This window comes from Tursiops truncatus, chromosome 5 (genome assembly GCF_011762595.2).
Source record: "Tursiops truncatus isolate mTurTru1 chromosome 5, mTurTru1.mat.Y, whole genome shotgun sequence".
Lineage (NCBI taxonomy): Eukaryota > Metazoa > Chordata > Mammalia > Artiodactyla > Delphinidae > Tursiops > Tursiops truncatus.
The window spans coordinates 2221488-2239853 of NC_047038.1; the positions used below are offsets into that span (position 1 = coordinate 2221488).

General features: G+C 64.4%; 2 protein-coding genes across 9 annotated transcripts in view; both read left to right on the forward strand.

Moving 5' to 3' along the window:
* The window catches only part of HTT (huntingtin), a 137239-nt gene extending 135816 nt beyond the window's left edge, over positions 1-1423 (forward strand). For all 7 annotated transcript variants that reach the window (XM_033856573.2, XM_033856571.2, XM_033856572.2 and 4 more), the window contains one exon: positions 693-1423. In XM_033856573.2, the coding sequence (XP_033712464.1) occupies positions 693-906 (214 nt within the window). In that variant the 3' untranslated portion in view covers positions 907-1423. The remainder of the gene's footprint in view (positions 1-692) is intronic.
* A 5532-nt stretch (positions 1424-6955) lies between these two features.
* Positions 6956-17319, forward strand: MSANTD1 (Myb/SANT DNA binding domain containing 1). 2 transcript variants are annotated; one of them, XM_073804780.1, is made up of 5 exons: positions 6958-8992; positions 9308-9422; positions 10102-10366; positions 14345-14620; positions 16034-17319. In XM_073804780.1, exons 3-5 carry the CDS (start codon positions 10113-10115, stop codon positions 16272-16274), a joined length of 771 nt encoding a protein of 256 aa, XP_073660881.1. In that variant the 5' UTR covers positions 6958-8992; positions 9308-9422; positions 10102-10112; the 3' UTR covers positions 16275-17319. The 2 variants fall into 2 exon arrangements, with proteins under 2 accessions (XP_019806869.1, XP_073660881.1); XM_019951310.3 differs by having other exon boundaries at positions 6956-9422.
* The last annotated feature ends 1047 nt before the right edge of the window (positions 17320-18366 follow it).

The following is an 18366-nucleotide window of genomic DNA, read 5'->3' on the forward strand; positions in this document are numbered from 1 at the left end:
CCAGTTGACGTTTGCGTTAAGGTTTTGGAAACCTAAGCTCTGCAGAAAGCCCAGGTGTCAAGGTGTTGTTTACCTTAAGCCCCAAGAGAGTAAGCCGTGGACAAGGAAACAGAAAACCATGTGTTCCCCATGCTGAGCGGGAGGGGCGGGGCCGGGGCGTTTCTGTGCGGGGGTGGGGGTGGGGGTGGGGCCCGCAAAGAGCTCCTCCCGCCCACTCTGGTCCCTGCAGCTGGGTGTGTCCCTCGGGCTGCTTCTCTTTATTCTTTGTCACGTGCCTCGTATCACTCTCTTGGGTAAAAGCTTAAGTGAAGATCCAGTTCCCACCCCCAAGATGCTGGCTGCTAAAGGGACGTTCCCCTCCTATCAGCCGCCCCCTAAGACAGACCGCAGAGCCTCGGAGCAGACAGCCGTCCTGGCGCTGTCAGCGGCCCTGGAGGGCAGCACAGCTCTGCCCTCGGCGCACGGGTGCCGGGCCAGGGAGGTGCTGCTCAGAGGAGCACCCTCCGCGGGGGGCTCTGGCTTCCCGCAGCCAAGGTGGGAGGCAGCTGCCACCTCCACCCCGTCTGCGGCTTGGCTTGGCACTCGGTGCTCCCGGGCCGTTGGCAGGCCTGTGTCGGGGCAGGGGTTCCCGGGGAGGACGGGAGGCAGGTCCCCCCACACTTGCAGCCTTGCGCCCTTAACCGCCCTGCCAGCCTTCCCCACGTCGTGAGCAGGATGGGCAAGCTGGAGCACGTGGACGTGCACCTCTTCTGCCTGGTGGCTGCGGACTTCTACAGACACCAGATAGAGGAGGAGCTCGACCGCAGGGCCTTCCAGTCTGTGTTCGAGGTGGTCGCGGCGCCAGGAAACCCGTATCACCGCCTGCTGGCTTGTTTGCGGAACGTCCACAAGGTCACCACGTGCTGAGCGCCCAGGTGGGCGGAGGCGAGGTGGCGCCAGGACTCGGGGCCCCGCCTGCACCGCGTGGCTCGGCCTCACCGCGTGCAGGGAACGTATGCAGGAATCTTGGGGGTTGAGCCTGAGTCCTTGCAGGGGCAAGAGCAGCCGTTGCTGACCCCCGTGCTAGAGCTAGCGTTAAATGCCAGTCGCCGGTGTGTACTTCCTCACGTGCGGCCTGTTCGCTGCCACCGGGTCCCAGCTGCTCCTGCCTCGGCTCTCGCAGGTCGGCCGTGAGCCCCTCTGCTGTCCCGCAGGCGGGAGGTGATGCCACGGGCCTCCCAGAGCACCCCCCGCATCTCCCCAGTGAGGCACGGGGTCCTGGGGTCTCGCTGGCTCCTGCAGGCCTGCGTGCCGCGCTGGCATCGGGCCTGGGCGGGGCGGGGTGGCTGGGAGCACGATGGCCCGCGCCGTTCTTCCCTGTCTCTGTTTTCTTCTCAGGATTTAAAGTTTAATTATATCAGTAAAGAGATTAATTTTAAGGTAACTTTCTATGCCCGTGTACAGTCTGTGCATTGCCGAGTCTGTGCTGCGTGTCACGGCCTCCAAGGAGGTCGACGGGAGCCCCTCTCTCTCCCTCCACGAGACTTAACTCTGGCGTTCCTCTCGCCCAAGCCCTAGTCCCCCGACACGCCGCCCTTTTTTGTGCATTCACGTTTAGTTAGAGTTTAGGGAGGTGTTGGCGTGCAAATGTCTGACCGGGAGTTCCCCCTGCCCCCTTACGAGTTGGGAAGGTTCCCCCGTGGCTGTCCTGGTCGTGGGCAGTCAGCGCTGGGGCACAGATGGCTCTCAAGGCTCTCCCACTGGTGACGGGCGGCTCCTGGGCACTTAGCCGACAAGGCCGGCCCGCCTGGCCGTGAGCAGCCTCCGTCCTGACCAACACTGTCGTCCCCCCGCTCCTGTCCTGACTGGGGCTGCGCTCTACCCAGGGGCTGGCCGACGGGTGTTGGGATCTGAGTCCCCCGTGTCCCTCCTGCACAGTGGGGCCCAGAGGCTCGCCTGGTCTGGCAGCCCCGAGGGTGTAACAGCGTTAGTTGTCTGCGCTCCTCTTGGTCAAGAGCAAAGCTTGGAGTCCTGGCAACTGTTTGAGAAAGGCCCGAGCACGTCCTCGGCTCCCTTTCAGTCCATCCGCGGGGCCTCCTTTCAGCACAGGCGGGTGCGGATCTGTGCCCACTGGACCAGTGGTGGGGCAGGAATGAGGCCAGCCAGGGCCTCCACTTCTACCCCAGGCCCCGGCCCCTGGACCAGCCGTTTCTGGGCCCAAAGCAGCCACATCATCAAATGCACACGAGGCGTGGACAGTCGAGTGCCCTTGGCCAGGGGCTGGTGGAGCACTTACGGGCGGGGCTCTTCAGGTCCCCGGAGGCAGCCAGTCATTTGGTCACCGTCATGCTGGCCAGTTTGGTCATGAGCTCAAGTGCAGTCAGGTTTGGGGTGTTTTCACTGGCAGGTGGAGATGACTGTGAAGCTGACTTCCAGAGTCTGCCAAGGGGAGGAGTCCTTCGGTGCACGGAGCTACCCTCGCGTCTGTGCGACATCTCACCATGGCGCACACAGCTGCGGGCGCAGACCCAGGCCGCTCCCACCCCCAGAGCTGCCGTGGTTTGAGGCCGGCTGGGGTCAGAGTGTGCGGCCAGGGGAGGCTGTGGGAGCCCCTCCTCAGAGCAGCCCTTTGCTTTTCCTGCCTGCCCCACCAGCGCCCGGCAGAGGCCTCGCCCGGCCAGGGCGTGAACAGTAGAAACGGGTCAGAGGTCCAAGTAGGACCTTGGGGAGATCTCCTGACTCTGAACAAGAATTGAGAAAAGTCACCGCTCTCTCTCCCTTTTCACTTTGGACTCCCACATTATTTCAGCAGCTCCGAGATAAACGCATCGCAGGCTGATGTTGTCCCTGCTTAGATGTTTACGCTTGTTAGAAATAGCACTGTGAATGTAAAACTGGGAACCGTTCCCCTTAGGAGTCATAGCACCGGGCTCAGCTGAGTTTGGTGGGTTCTCCTTGTTACCACGCGACCTGTAACAGCCAGTGCTTAACGAGGGGGCTTGAGCCCAGCTCTGGCCCTAGGTGCCAACCCAAAGACTTGCCGGTGTGCCCCCGAAGTGGATATGAGTTTATGAGTGAGATCGCTTTACCCGTGGATGAGTAGGTGTGTAATGTGTTTGTATGTGTCTATATTCATCAAGACACAGACAGGCGAGGCCTCTAAGAGTGGCCATCAGTTCCCTGTAGAAGCCGACCTTCCTTAGACCTGCCCTGTGGAGTCGGCTGCATGGGGTCATTAAAATCCCACTGAGAAAACAGTCCACCTCGTCAGCTCTCTGCAGAAGGGACTGACTTTACCAAGTTCCTGAAAGTCTACGGCGAGCACCAGTCCTACTGCCAATCCACGTTTTGTTGAAAGTATCGTTGATGTGATCGTCAGGTTTGTTTTGTTTTTTTGGGGGGTGTTTTTGTTTTCCTGCTGGTGACACAGGAAAGATCTGAGTGAAACCAGGGTAGGGCTGGTGGGCGACGCGCTTGCGCGCCTTCTCGGAACCGTGCCTCCCGGGGCGGCCCCTGAGCTGGGCAGGGGCTCTCCAGCCTCCTAGTGCCCTTTACCGCGGGCTCTCCCACTCCTGCAGCCCTGTATCCTCTCAGGAGGAAGGAAGACGCTGAGGCGCCTCCAGACACCCACAGCGTGGCATCAGAGGAGCCCCTGAACCCCAGAGGGCCCCCTTCGTGGCCGGGCGTCACTGCCCAGCCCTGGGGCCAGGGCGGCTCATCCGTGGAGCCGAGGGGAGCCCCTGCGGTCGGCGCGGGTTCACGGAGCTGCGCTCGGCCGTGCTGCAGGGAAACTCCTCCGGGGCCGCGTGGCGTGGGCCACTTGTCTGTGGTTTGCAGGTGAGGACTCAGTTCCATCTTGATAACGTCTCTTCCTGGCCCGTGGCCTCGCTTTGGCTATTGTCCCTCTGCGCCGTGGCCGAAAGTGTAGCTCCCGGCCACGGTGAGACTCAGGGCCGTTCTGCCCACTGGAGCGACAGGCGGGGATGCGAAAACCACCCCGAAGGCCACCAAGGCTCGCTGGGGAGCTCGGGGTGCCCCCGCGAGGAGGGGACCACGGGCCCGGGCATGCGCTCAGCAGGGAGGGGCCGCTCAGGTGGCGGTGACAACCGGAAGGGGCCTGGAGGGTGCAGGGGCACTCTACCCCTGTGCCTGGCACTTTCTAAAGCAGCTGAAGCAACCCACTTCCCTCGAGCGCATGTGGGAGCATCTGGCCCCAGACAGTCACTGCAGGGTGACCCCTGGCCCTGGAGGATTGTGGCCGTCGTGGACCTGCCGAAGGTGGTTGGGCTCTGAGCTCAGTGGGGCCACCTGCCCGTACTCGCTGCCTCGAGCCGTGGCGGAGTGGCCATCAGCAGGGGTTTGAGCTCATGCTGCGCCGCCGCCACTGTCGCCGCCGTCCCTGCCACGCTGGGCACCAGCAGGGCTGCGATGGGTGCGTCCCGGAGCCTGGCCCAGACGTGACTGTCTGCGAGAGGAAAGGGAGGTCTGACGTGAGATGTACATTTTAATTTTTTAAACTGCTACAAACATTGTACTTATGAATTAAAAGAAAAGAATTAAGCGATAACTTGCTGGGTGAGGCCTGCTTTGCTTGCGGAGAGCCTAGACCCCGCGGCGGGGAGGCAGGAATTGATGCCACACCAGCACGAGCCCAGTGCCTCGGTCGGGGGCCGCTGGTCCGGGTGGCTGGCCATGCGGGGCTGAGGAGGCGACCCGCGGGCCACCTCACAGCGGGCCTCCTGCCCGCACACGCAGCCGCGAAGGCTGCAGCGGTTCTGGCGGAATCTCCCAGGGGCCGTGGGGTTTCGCCCGGAGCCCTATCCTGGAGGGGCGGTCAGGGCTGGCACAGGTTCTGGGGGGCTCACTCGGGGGCCACGACCTGACTTTTGAGCCCCTCACGGTCTAGCTGCCCCTTCCGCCTCATTGGCCATTGCCCCCCGTTCTCCTGGGCGACAGCGTGAGGCGATGCTGCCCTGTCTATTTGAGCCGGTGAGTTCTTCCCGCCTGAAATGCTAGCTCCTCCTGGAAGTCTTCTCCACTCAGCTGAGGGGGCACCGTCCTTCCCAGCCCCCGGGAACCCCGGTAGTGAGCGTCACAGTCATCTCGGGGCGCTGGTGATTGCCCACCAACCTGCAAACACAGAGACCCTGGGCCGCGGGCTGCCCCGGGCAGGCGCTTCACAGTGTCTGCTGAAGTCCCCCCAGTTCTGGGAAGTGGGCGGCCCCGAGCCCGACCGTGGTGGGGGCCCCGAGAGACGGCCGAGCACGGGTGGACTGGTCCCTGCCTGTGGTCACGGCCGTGTGACCGCACACGCCTGCAGACAGGGTGTCGGGATGTGCGCAGGCGCCGCAGGTGCGGGCAGTGTCGGCAGGAAGCTGCTTGGAGAGCCTTCAGCTGCTGGGCCTCGTGGACGGGCCGCACGGGTTCGTTTCCACCTGAGTTGCTCTATGCGTTTGGGAGATCATGTCGCCTCCACAGGTGTGTCTCCTCTGCGACACACCTCCAGGGCCCCTTCAGCTCACCCTTCAGAGCTGCCTAAGCTCTGCCCGCCCCTCCCTGGTCCAGGCGAGGCAGCCAGACCCTGGCCGGCACACCTGGTCCACCTGCTGTTTCCAGAAAGGAAATGCCCCCAGATCCCCTGGAAAGAAGCGACGGCATGTCCCCCACTCACCCTCCAGCCACCGTGCACAGGTGCCCTCGGTAGAGGGCAAGACCCCTCTTGTCTTCAGAGGAAGCCCTTGCTTCCTGACCTGACGCCTGAGAGCCCTTCTGGGTCTGGGGGTGCCCGGCCCAGCCTCACCCCTCAGGGTAGCCTGGCCATGGGCCCAGGCACCGCCGGATGGGGCATTCTGCCAGGGCCCGGGGCCTGTGGGCACAGGGTGGGCCTGCTCTGTGGGGTCACCGGGGCTCTTGGGAAACCATGAGGGTGTCCTGCAGTTTCCACGAGCTTGGGGGCCTCAACGGCCTGGCTTCTCCGTCTGGACGGCTCATCCCCACTGGCCTTCCAAGCAGGAAACCCGGGGCCCGTCACGGCCACGTCCTCTAGGGGCCTGACACTCCCAGGCCTTCACCGGCCAGGCCTCCACTCACCCGGCCCAGGGTGTGCTCGGAGGCTGGCTGGCCCAGTGGAGCCGTTGGGTCGGGGTTGGGTTCTGCCTGCTGAGGCGGAGGACTGAAAGTTACGGTCTGGGCTCCCGTGCGCGCGGGGAGAGGATGGTGGTGCCGGCACGGTCGTCGCCCCCTGGCACCAGGGAGTCCATCCTCCCGACCTGCCCTCCTTCAGCTCTGCCCTGCCTGCGCCCGGGCCTGGACCCATCTCCCACACTCCCTGTGCTTCCCTGCCTCTGCCCAGCTGGGGGGTCTTCCTCGGCCAAACCCCTGCCTTCGGAGACAGGCTCAGCTCACCGCTGCCTGCTCCCAGGAGGTGCTGGAGGCCCCTGAGAAACGCCCCTTCCTGCCCTGAGCCTCCGCGGGGGGAAGCAGAGGCCTGTGCCGAGGTTCACAGCCCTGCCCAGCCGAGGGCACGTGGGCCCACCTGTGGGGCCGCGGGGAGCTGGGCCTGCCTTCCCCACCTGCCTGGCCCCTCCTCGTCCTTGGACACCGAAAGTGAGGGCTCTGCTTCCGGGAGCGTCCCCCGGGCCCCCCTCTCCAGGGCTTCCGGTGCCCCTGAAACCTGAGAAGAGACGGTTGGAGCCCAGCCTTTTACCCTGACTCTCCTGGACGTTTGGCTGGAGGCCTAGCAGGGGGTGTAGATGCCTCCTCCGAGCCGCCTGGCTGCCAGGACGCTGAGCACGGGCAGCGATGCCTCTGGGCCACAGCTGCCCTGCGGAGGCATAGGGACCCGCTGTCCTGGGGTTGACCAGGCCGGGTGCCCTGGGGCAGCAGCTTTTCCTGATGACGATTCGCCAGCCCCGCCAGGCCAGCACATGGGCCTCTGCCCTCTCCCAAGGCTCCAAGGAGGGTTTGGGTGGGGGGAGGGAGGGGGCCGTGGGAAGGGGTCCCAGGGCCTTGGAGGTGCAGCCTCCAGCCGCATGTCTGGCGGTGGGTACTTGTCCAGAGAGGACGACTCCCGTGCTCTGAGCCCCACTGTAGGTGAGGACAGGGGCTGGGGGCGGGGGGACGGCCGAGTCACAACCCGAGTTGGTGGAGCTGGGTCTGAGACCCTGAGCCGGCTTTGCCTGCCTCTCCCTTGGTCCCCCTGGCCCTGGTGCTGGGATGCACTGAGGCAGCCCTGCCCTGTTCTTGGAGTCGTGGTTGAAGAAAGGTCCTCCTGGAGGATGGTCAGGGTTGGCACAGGCTCTGGGGGACAGAGAGCCAGCGCTAGGGCCACTTGGTAGGTTGAATCCTTCATCTAGGGCGGGGCGGGGGGGAGGTTTCCTGGAGGAGGTGGGACTTGCGGTCACTGGTCCACTTGGCAAGCACTACTGAGTGCTCTATGCCAGGTACCCAGGCTGGAGGAGTGCAGCAGTTGTCAGCCTTCCTGGGCGGTGCTGTGTGGTGTCCCTGTGTCCCCAGAGAGGGAGGGGCCTCCACCAGGAGCTGATGGCAGGCCCGGGCCCTGACCCAGGGACCCCTGCTGCCCTTCCCCTCTACACTCCAAGATCTGACTGCGGGGGAGGGAGGGAGCCCCAGCCAGCCCACCCCATTCTGAGCACCTCCCCTCCTTCCGCCTAGGGCTTCAGCCCGCCTCGCAGAGTGTCAGAGGGCGAGCTCTGGGCACGTGGGTGCGGGGGGGGGGGCACCTGGGTGGAGACTCGGGGACGCCTCGCGTCCCAGGCTCAGCTTCCCTGTCCTGGGACGGCTCAGACCAAGAAGCTCCTGTCATAGTCAGGCCCGAGGAGGGTCCTCTGTTGAAGGTGGAGGTTTTCGGCCTGGACTTTGTGAGCCCTTCCCCCCGAGTTCAGGCCACCCCGGAACCCTGAGGGTGCCAGGCAGGCTCACGGATGGGCACGCTGGCCCGTGGGCCTGGGGGTGGGGCGGGGGTACCACGTGGCCATTGCAGCCCGTCCAGCAGGTGTGAGGGCTCTTGCTGGCAAGCCACCTGCTTGAGTTTTACCTTCAAAGTGTTCAGTCCCGATGCCTTAGGTGGCCCTTCTCTCTGAAGCCCCCGCAGGCTCCACTGCTCTGGTCTTCTGCCCGGCTAAGGCTTGGTCCCCTGGCCAGTCCCAGTGGGCACTCAGTCCCTAGGCCCTGCCGAGGTGGCGGCCCATCCCCAGCCTGGCTCTCAGGCCGTGCTGTCCTGCCCTCCCCGTTACAGCCCCACCACCTCTCACTGCCCGTCCTGCATGTGCTCTGGGCCGGGCGGCCTTGCTGCCTCTCTTGGCCGGTCCTTCTGCAGAGCTCTCCTTCATCCTACGCTGCACCACCTGGCTGGCGCTGGAGGTTCATGTCCCTGTCCCCTGAGCCTCAGTCAAACACTGGCGGAGGCCTGCTGAGGGTGGGTGGCCGGGCACCCCAGCCAGTGCCAGTGGTCGCTTTGTCCAAGATCAGCGTTGGGGGGCCTCTCAGGAGAGCCAAGAAGCAGCAGGGGCGTTTTCCCAGGACCATGGGCAGAGGAGGCGTGACGGTGTCCTTCACGGGGAGCCTGGCGGCCACTGCACAACACAACACAAGAGCCTGGCGGCCACTGCACAACACAACACCCAGTCCCGAGCCAGCCTGCCTGGGTTCAGAGCCCAGCTTGGCTCCTTGACCACAGCGTGACCTCACCTTTGTCCCTCAGGCTGTTCATCTGGAAAATGGGAACAACAGCAGTGCCAGCCTCCCTCGCAAGAGTGCCGTGAGGATCAAAGTAGAAGACACAGACGTACCAGACATAGTGCACTTAGAACAGTGCCCAGTCGCCTTAGCAAGCGTCACAAAGCTGGAAGGCAGAAAATAAATGGCTGGCTCAAGGAAGGTCCAATTTGCAGGAGGGAAAAAGGGAAGAAGGACCAAAGTGTATTGAATAGGAAGACTTCAGAGAGGAGCTGATGCCAGAACAGGGTTTTGAAGAGTGAATAAGAGTTTGCCAGTAAGTCCGAAGGTGAAGTCTAGGCAACCTGCTGGGAAGGGAGGGGATTTACTTGAGGTCAGTCCTTCGTTTGTTCACTCCTTTATTCAGCAAGGCTTCCCCGAGCTGTCTCCTGCGGGGCCGTGGGGTACAGGAGCAGCCGACCCAGCCGAGTGGACCAGGCAGGCCTGGGTGTGGATGGGGCTGATTGATGCAGGGCGATCAGGACTGCGGTGGGGCTGCCCGTGGTGGGAGGGGTCCGCACCACCCGCTCCCAGCTACTCTCTGGTCTCAAGCACTGTGTCGGCCCCTCAGCCCACCCCATGTGTCACCCAGGCCAGCAAGCACCCCGCCTGCAAGGAGGGGAGCAGGCAGACGGTGGCCGAGCCAGGGGTCTGCTCGGGGCCGGAGCCCTGCCCCCGCCCAGCCCGGTGGTGGTGGCGTTTGTACCGTAAGTGTGAGCGTGTTGGCCGGAGGATGGCTGTGTGCAGGGCATGCAGGTGGGTGGGTGTTGGTGCACACACGTGTCTCTGCGGGTCCCCAAGAGTGTGTTCCTGTGTGAGTCTCCCCATCTGTCTGTCTCTGCCCCTGCCACCCCTCTGTCTGTCGTCTCTCCTCCTCTGGGTCTCCTCATTTGTTTGCACCCCAATGCCTTACCCTGGGCCCTCCCTGGGCCCCCGCCTGTGTGAGCCGGGGCGGGGCAGAGGCGGGGGCTGCGGCCTGGACCCCACCTCTCAAGAGCCCGGTCTGCCCAGCGGAGGTGCCTCGTTCGGTGGCCTGGGCTGGCCAGCCTGGCGACAGGGCTGGGGTGCGGGGCGGGGCCGGGAGCCTGGGCCGCCGGTTTGGGGTCTGGCTCGCTCACTGCAATGTTGATGGCCCGTCAGGGCGGCCCTGATTCCTGCGCTTTCAGTTAAAAGGTTTCTGTTGTTGTAGCTTATGCAGTTGCTCTGTTGCTATGGAAACGTGACATCAAAATGACGTTTCCCGTTTAAAAGCTTTTAACTAAATTCCTGCCTGTCAGATGTAGGCCCCATTTTGAGCGAGGAGCTGCCTTCCAGGAGCGGGGCTCCCGCCGCCGTGGTGCGCAGGCCCCACGCGGCCCGGCCCGAGCGCGCTCTTTAACCCCGCAGGTGACCCCGGCATGGCAGCGGCCGAGGTGCCCGGCTACCTCGTGTCCTCGCAGACGGAGAAGCACCGGCGGGCCCGCAACTGGACGGACGCGGAGATGCGCGGCCTCATGCTCGTCTGGGAGGAGTTCTTCGACGAGCTGAAGCAGACCAAGCGCAACGCCAAGGTCTACGAGAAGATGGCCAGCAAGCTGCTGGAGATGACCGGCGAGCGCCGGCTGGGCGAGGAGATCAAGATCAAGATCACCAACATGACCTTCCAGTACAGGTAGGCCCGCGGCCACCGCTGTTGCCGCCCCAGGGCACCCCAGGCTCGCTGGGCAGGCGGTCCGCACAGGGACATCGCCCCCCCCCGCCCCCGCCCCCGCCCCGGCCGGGACATCCCCGGAGCTGAGTGTGGGGGGGGGGGGTCCTGGCTTTGTGTAAGTGAGAGGGGACCTGCAGAAGCCATGGGGGAGGGGAGGGGGGAAACCGAGGCACAGGAGGGCCGGGCTGGGGCTGACCCCGGCTCCCCAGGCCTCGGCCAGGGCACCACCCCCCAGGCCCGCGGGCGACTCCCACTCGGCCCCCCAGGCTTGGCTCTGCTCCGCAGGGTGGCGGGTGCTGCTGTGTGGGCGGGAAACTGAGGCCGGAGGAGGCTCAGCCACCAGGCCTGCGAGCCGGCCTGTCCTGCCGCTCTGTCATCTTCAGCATCCGCTGAGCCTGCTGTGAGCACAGCACAGCGCTGGCCTTGGGGCCTGGGCGGGGCGTGGAGGGCTCAGCGGAAGCCCTGAGTGCCCAGGAGGGTCCGCTCCCGGGAGGAGGCCCCCGGCCCTGGCTGCCGTGGGAGGAGCCCGGTCGGGGCCAAGTGCGTGGCTCCGGCAGGGGCAGCTCTGGCGTCCGGGACGGAGCCCTGTGGCCCCACGTGCCCAGCACCGTGGAGTGTGAGGCCAGGCCTATCTGCAGGGGCTCACGGTGAGGAGAGGGTCACAGGGAGGGCAAAGGTCAGAGGTGTGGCGTGGGTCAGGGCAGGTAAAGGTCAAGCAGCAGCTGGGCTCTAGGGGGAGAGTGGCACCGAGAGCATGGGCCCTGGGGGCGGCCTGGGCAGTCCCCGAGAGCCTGTCAGTGTGCAAGGGGGCGGGGAGGGGGCCATCTAGGGGGCCGTGCCGGGACCCAGCTGGTCCCAGCCCAGGCCACTTCTGGCCCTCCTAGTGGCCGCTGTGGGCAGGGGCACAGAGCTGCGTGTGGACGAGGCCCTGCAGGTTGGCCTCGGCACCTTGAGCCACACCGTGGGTGAGAGGACCCTCACCCCGACTCCCATGCCCACCTCGAACAAGCAAGGAGAGGCCTCATCCCTCCTGGCCTGACGCTCCCAGCCCGTCTGGAGCCTGGGGACGTGCAGGGGCTCCCCAGGGCCCTGGGCAACCAGAGGCTGTTTCAGTTGCATCCATTTAACTTTTTCTGGCCCTTGGAGGTCCTGAGCCTGGCCTGTCCGAAGGCCCATTTCTGACCCCCAGCTTGGCCCCCAGCCAGGCCCCGGGGTGGAAAACAGGCGGCTGCTGGGGTCCAAAGGCATCCGAGGAGTCGCTTAGGTAAAGTCTGTCAGATTCCAGTCACCGGCTCCTGACGGAAGGGCCGAGCAGCGTGTAGGTGCACCTGCCCCCCGCCCCCCACCCGCCCCTGCCCGGTGAGGAGGGAGCTGCGGAGGTGACGCAGGCTGTCTTACGGGGCTCCTGTCTGACTCCATAGCTCCAGGGCCCTGACTGGTGTCTAGCCGGGTCATTCATTATTTATCCTGAAAGCTTCTTCAGAGTCCCAGGGGAGGGATTCTGTTCCATTCCTGGAAGAGGGATGTGGGCCCCAGAGGCCACAGGAGGTGAGGGTGTGGCTGAGAGGGCCCAGGGCCCCCTCGCGGACAGCACTTCACAGTTTAGGAAGCACTTGCACAGCGTGGTATCTATCAGCTCCCGTACACCGATGGGGAAACAGAGGCCCAGAGCAGGAGAGGGACTTGCCCAAGGCCACACAGCCCCTCACAGGCCAACGCTTTGGCTGCACGACTGGTTCTTTCTCCCCCTGCCACCCAGAACCTCCCACAGCAAAGACTTTAGTTATTTTTTCACGACAGCTTTTTTTTTTTAAACAATCCTTGTTTGTTTATTAATTTATTGGCCGCACCGCAGGGCTTGCAGGATCTCAGTTCCCTGACTGGGGATTGAACCTGGGCCCTCGACAGTGAAAGCACGGAGTCCTAACTGCTGGACCGCCAGGGAAGTCCCGAGACAGGTGTGTGTGCGTGTGTGTGTGTGTGTGTGTGTGTGTGTGTGTGTGTGTGTGTGGTACGTGGGCCTCTCACTGTTGTGGCCTCTCCCGTTACGGAGCACAGGCTCCGGATGCTCAGGCTCAGCGGCCATGGCTCACGGGCCCAGCCGCTGCGCAGCACGTGGGACCTTCCCCGACTGGGGCACGAACCCGTGTCCCCTGCATCGGCAGGCGGACTCTCAACCACTGCGCCACCAGGGAAGCCCCGGAGACAGCTTTTTATATATTAACATTGTCGGGGGAATTCCCTGGCGGTCCAGCGGTTAGGACTCTGCGCTCTCACTGTCGCCGCCCAGGTTCAATCCCTGGTTGGGGCACTAGGATGCCGCAAGTCGCTCAGTGTAACCGGAAAAAAAAAAAACTGCTGGTCACGGAAGCCTGGGGGCGGCCGGGTTCCGTGGGGGGTGCTTTGTTGGCACACCGTCCAGGTGCTCCCCACGCCAGGGCGGGCCTTTCCTTATCTCTCCGAGGAGCGGGCTGGCTTGAGTTGACAGACCAGGAGCTGGGGGGATGCCTGCGGAGGGCCTGGGGGGGAGCCCGGGCGGGGGCTGGGCCCCGAGCACCATCGTCCACCCGCTGTGCCCATGTCCGTGTCGCCCTCCGCGGGATGGACGGTGGTCCCTGGTCAGGAAGCCGGAGCGCCCTGCTCGTCCCCACGTGGCCCGTCCCGGGCTTCCTGCTGAGGACAATCTGCTTGCTGGGCGCTGCTCGAGGGCATGTCCTGCCTGGCCCGCCTCTGCCTGCTGCCCTGAGCCACGCACCTCCGCGGGGGGCCACTCTTTCAGGTGGTCAGCTCGTTATCTGCAGTGACCAGTGTGACCGGTGGCCGCACCCTGGCAGGGAGCCCTTGTCAGAGACAGAGGCCGTCTGGCCACGGGGCGCTCTGTTTCTCAAAGGCCTCGCCACCGCGGGAAGAGCGAGGGGCAGGAACATGGGGGCTGGAAGCTGAGGCCGGGGGCCCAGGAAACCCTGTGGCCTCTTTCCTGGGCTGGCTGGTGCTGCCCAGCTGTCTTGCGGCCGCCTCTCCCCATCCCTCACCTCCCAGGGGACAGCCAGGGCCCAGGGACCTTCAGGTTCCATCTGCAGGGGAGGGGAGCGTGGTGCAGGGCCTCAGATGGGCTCAGGCCCACAGTGGGCAGAGCCGTGCAGTGCAGACCCTGGGCCTGGGGCCCGAGTGGGGGTGGGGGACGTCAGGCAGTGTGGGAAGGGACCCCGTCCGGCCCAGCCCGGGTCCTCCTGGCACCTTCAGCCGAGAATATCTGACAGCTTGCTGTTTGCCAGACACCGGGCGTTGTCTTCTTAAATCTTCCCGAGAGTGACGGCCACGTGAGGAGCTTACTTTGATCATCCCCATTTTACTGATGTGAAAATGGAGGCTCAGAGAGGTTAATGGACCTGCTGATGGTCACACAGCAAAGCGATGGAGACGAGAGACAGACTCAGATGTGCTGGACACTGAGGCCTGTGCTCTTACCTTCTGAGCTTCTTGCTCCCCAGGGCGTCCTCTTTAGAAAAGCGCGTTGATTATACGACCGTACTTTACGTTTGCGTAACACATTATGTTACATTTTATTCCCATGTTGGTGTTATACCATATATTTGGTTATTGCCGGTTAACTTATTAAAAAGCAGCATTTGTTCATTGCAGAGAGTTTAGAAATTCCAGAAAAGCAAAGAGAGGACGAATGAGCCCAAGGTCCTGGCACTCACACTGGGGCACGTGCATCCTTTCCAACATCCAAGGCGGTGTAGGTCCCGAGCCTGACTTCTTGCTGAGTCCCATGTCACCTTGGCCCTGGGGCCTGGCCGATTTTTCTGGGGAGGCCTGGCTGCCACGTGGCTCCCCCAGGTCCGGAGCCCCCGAGTGCCCCTCCGCCGAGGGCCGGGCGAGGCAGGGCCGGGAGCAGCTGTTTCTCACCCTTGGCTCTTGTGTCTTTCGTTTCAGGAAATTAAAATGCATGACAGATAGCGAGTCCGTCCCGCCCGACTGGCCCTATTACCTAGCCATTGATAGGATTCTGGCCAAGGTCCCCGAGTCCTGTGATGGCAAACTGCCGGACGGCCAGCAGCCGGGGCCCTCCACGTCCCAGACCGAGGCGTCCCTGTCGCCGTCTGCTAAGTCCACCCCTCTGTACTTACCGTATAAGCAGTGCTCCTACGAAGGCCGCTTCCAGGACGATGGCTCCGCCAGCTCCTCCAGCTTACTGTCCCTTAAGTTCAGGTAGTGTGTGTGCTTCCCTCTCTTGCCTCCACACCAGCGGGGCCGGGCACCCGCCCTCCGGAGAGGGGGCTGAGGGCCGCGAGGGGGCTGTCCTGGCGGCGGCATCCTTGGCCGGCCCGGGCCGGCCGCGGAAGCCTAGGTAGTATGCACCAGCCCCCAGGGGCAGGGAGGCCAGAGACAGGAAGGCAGGTGGTTCCCGAAGCTTGGGCTGTCATGTCCACAGACTGGGTGCATCTCCTGCTCCGTCACCGCTTAGCTGTGTGGAAAGTCCTTGATCTCTCTGGGCCTCAGCCTCCCTCTGTGAAATGGGGATAAATCAGGACCTTCTCCAAGGGGGGCTGGGATTAGAGGCGAGCGCTCCCGCCTTCCCTCGGCTTCTGGCTCTTGCGCTCCCCCTACCCCAAGCAGACCGTGCCCTGGGGTCCCCTTCTCCCTGGCCTGGCCGGGCCGGCTGGTCTCTCAGCACCAGGGAGGGGGTGTCAGGCTGAGCCTCCAGGGTGTGCTCGGAGCCTGGCTGCAGTGGGGGGACGCAGCCCCTCTGCCGTCCACGGCGTCCTGCCAGGCGTGTGCTGACCCTGCCTAAAGATGCCCTCAGTCAGGTGTGCGGGAGACACACCCCTGTGGTGTGGGGGCCGGGGAGCCAGAGGAGGTGACGTTTGGGCTGGGCTTTCACGGATGAATAGGAGTTGGCCAGTGGGGGAGAGAACAGGAAGAATGTGGATTTGAGCTGTGGCCCTGCCTCCCCTGAGCCTGGTCTCAGGTCTGTCAGATGGGAGTAGGGTGGGGTGAGGAAGGCATCTCCGGGGGCCGCTCCAGTCTGACACCCCCAGTCTGGGGGGCTGCTGCTCCGTTTGTTCTCAGCAAAGACCCCAGACAGAAATGCCTTTGCTGGTGGCCAGGCCAAGTTGCAGGGAAGTCTGAGATTTACGGACAGTTGTTTCCATGGATTGAGCCCAGTTCCCAGACTGACAGCTGCCCCAGGCATTGCACCAGGACTGGGACGTGGGGCTGTTCTCCCTCTCGGGGCCGAGCTCTGCTCTCTGCCCCTGAGGTTGGCGGGGTCACGAATCTTCTGCACAGAAGCAGAGGGCCTGGGCTCGGGGACGGGCAGGATCTTGGGGCCTGGTGGGGTTTGGCAGCTCCCTGCCCACCCGTGGGGGCCGGTTAGACCCGGGATGCCCCACCCCCGAGCAGAGAGCCCAGGGCATGCCCACCCAGCTCAGCGGGTTTGGGGGTGCTCTCGTGGCAGGGACCCCCCGCCTCCTAAGCCTGTGCCCCCTTCGTGGTGGGAGGGCCCGGCCCTCACGTGCGTGGACGGTAGCCCAGCACCCCATGTGCCCGGTGGCGGCCGGGAGGGTCGGGCAGGCCCGGGCTCCGTGGCCAGCCGTCCACACGCCGGCGCTGTCCTTCCAGGTCGGACGAGCGGCCCGTGAAGAAACGCAAGGGACAGGGCGGCCACTTGCAGAGGAAGAAGCTGCGGCTGCTGGAGACGATGCTGGAGGAGCAGCGCCGGCTCAGCCGCGCCCTGGAGGAGACGTGCCGCGAGGTGCGCCGCGGGCTGGACCAGCACAGCCTCCTGCAGGCGCAGGGCCTGCAGCTGCAGGAGCGCATGATGAGCCTGCTCGAGAAGATCATCGCCAAGTCCGGGGTCTAGGCCGCCCACCGGCCCCCCGCCGCCGCCTCGGCCTCCAGCGTTAAAGCCCCCCGGGCACGCGGCCGGCCGGGGCCCCGGGCTCACGGCAGGGCAGCTCCCGGGAAGAGCCTCCCGGAATCTGCTCTCCAGTATCGTCACTGTCGACGGTACTCGGAACGGCTTTTGATGTTAAACGTGTCATTTTCATCACTGCCTGGAAGCGGAGGTCACGGTGCAGCCCTGGAGGGAGGCGCAGGCGGTCCCTCCCAAGACGAAGCGGGTGGACGCAGCGCGGGGGCAGGTGTGTCCCCCTCCCTGGGTCTGCTGCGTCGGCCCCGAGAGCCTCGAACACCTGGGCCAACCCCAGAGGCCCGCACCGCCTTCAGCGGCCTTTTCATCTGTCCCCCCGGGACGTCGGGCGTCCCGACAGCGCTAATAACAGCGGTGACCCTGCCCGCTGGGGACACCCTGTCCTGTTCCACCGTCTCTGCCCAGGGATGCGGCGGGGATGAGACGAGGCCGAGCCTCGGGGAACTGACACTCGGGGGGCAGGCAGGCGAGTGAGTGGAGAAGCCAGGTAACAGCAGGTTGTGAAAGTGCTGGCAGGGCAGGGCCGGGCTGGCCATGGGTGCACGTAGCCGGCAGCCATCCAGGGGCTGCCTCCCCGGGAGGGAGAGGGGCTGGGGGTGGGAGCCTCAGCGCTGCGAGATCTGCCAGCAGGAAAGCCCTTCCAGAGCCCCCCCGCCCCCCAGTTCCTCCTGAGTCTCATCTGGGCCCAGGTGGCTGAAAGAAGGCACCACAGGAGAGCCGGGGGTTACGTCTTGTTCAGGGCCTCCCTGGGGACGTAGCCTGGGACGCTGCCACTCTGTAGCTCTGAGGACGCTCTTCCAAAAAAGTGGGGAGAAAGAAGCCTCTTGATATGTGACTTTTGGTAGGAGACATGGCAGTCAGGTCCCAGTGGAAGGTCACAGCTAGTCGCAAAGAACAGACGCCTCAGTTAGTGGCTGTAGCGCTCTTCTCTGTATGGGAAGAACCGGATTCATTAAAACTTGCTGAGATACACGTCTACCTGTCCGAGGGCCTGATTGTTTGTCGAAAGCACAGAGTACCCCGTCACGGTCTTCACGTCCTCTGTCTGGAGTGTGGAGGGCTTCGTCCTGTCACCTTTTTTGGGGGGTGGGGGCCACGCCGTGAGGCGTGCGGGCTCTTAGTTCCCCGACCAGGGATCAAAGCCGGGCCCCGTGCGGTGGAAGCGCAGAGTCCTAACCACTGGACTGCCGGGGGAGTCCCCATCCCGTCGCCTTGATCCCCTCGCAGGGTGCACTGTGGCCCCACCCCGTGCAGCTGGGTGATGAGCAAAACCCTCCGTGGCTCTCTGTTTTACAAGGAATGCCTGGTTCACCCCTGGACTAGCAAGTTGCTGCCACACAGCAGGGTTCTGAGGAGACACAGTGGGTGGGTTAGTGACAGGTGACGTATGGGGTGGAAAAGCTCCTCTGACTGTTGCTCAGCAAACTGCTGGGATTTTTTGTGGGGCTGCGGGGTGGGGAGTGGAAGCCGGGGCCTGCAGGAGGCTGCCGCAGTCTCCCTGTGTGACAGCCACCAGCTCATCTGAACCTCCATGACCCTTGAGGGCAGCCAGCCAGTAACCAGGGCTCTGCTGGTGTCAGAGCACCCCCGGTGAGCCAGGTGGTGTAGACACCTGTCTGCTGGAGGGAGGGGCTGGGTGTCCTGTGCAGCGTGGAGGGCGGGGCCGGGTGGGCAGGACGGCCCAGCGGGATCCCCTCGGAGAGCACGTGCTGTGGACTCAAACCATTGCACTTTGGGACTGAAGAGGTGGTGTGTCTGGGGAATGTTTACCCAGCTCTGCAGCAGGGGTGGAGCCCTGCCGTGTCAACTTGCAAGTATTCCCACGAGCCCCAGCTGCCGGGAGTGCGCTGCCGGGTGTGCCCTGCCGGGTGTGCGCTGCCGGGTGTGCCCTGCCGGGAGTGCGCTGCTAGGTGTGCCCTGCCGGGTGTGCGCTGCTGGGTGTGCCCTGCCGGGTGTGCCCTGCCGGGTGTGCGCTGCTAGGTGTGCCCTGCCGGGTGTGCGCTGCTGGGTGTGCCCTGCCGGG

Coding starts and splice junctions, on each gene's coding strand:
- MSANTD1 (XM_019951310.3), top strand. CDS start 9,170: ATGGGGCTGATTGATGCAGGGCGATCAGGACTGCGGTGGGGCTGCCCG. Junction 10,367..14,344: donor AACATGACCTTCCAGTACAG/GTAGGCCCGCGG, acceptor CTTTCGTTTCAG/GAAATTAAAATGCATGACAG. Junction 14,621..16,033: donor TTACTGTCCCTTAAGTTCAG/GTAGTGTGTGTG, acceptor CTGTCCTTCCAG/GTCGGACGAGCGGCCCGTGA.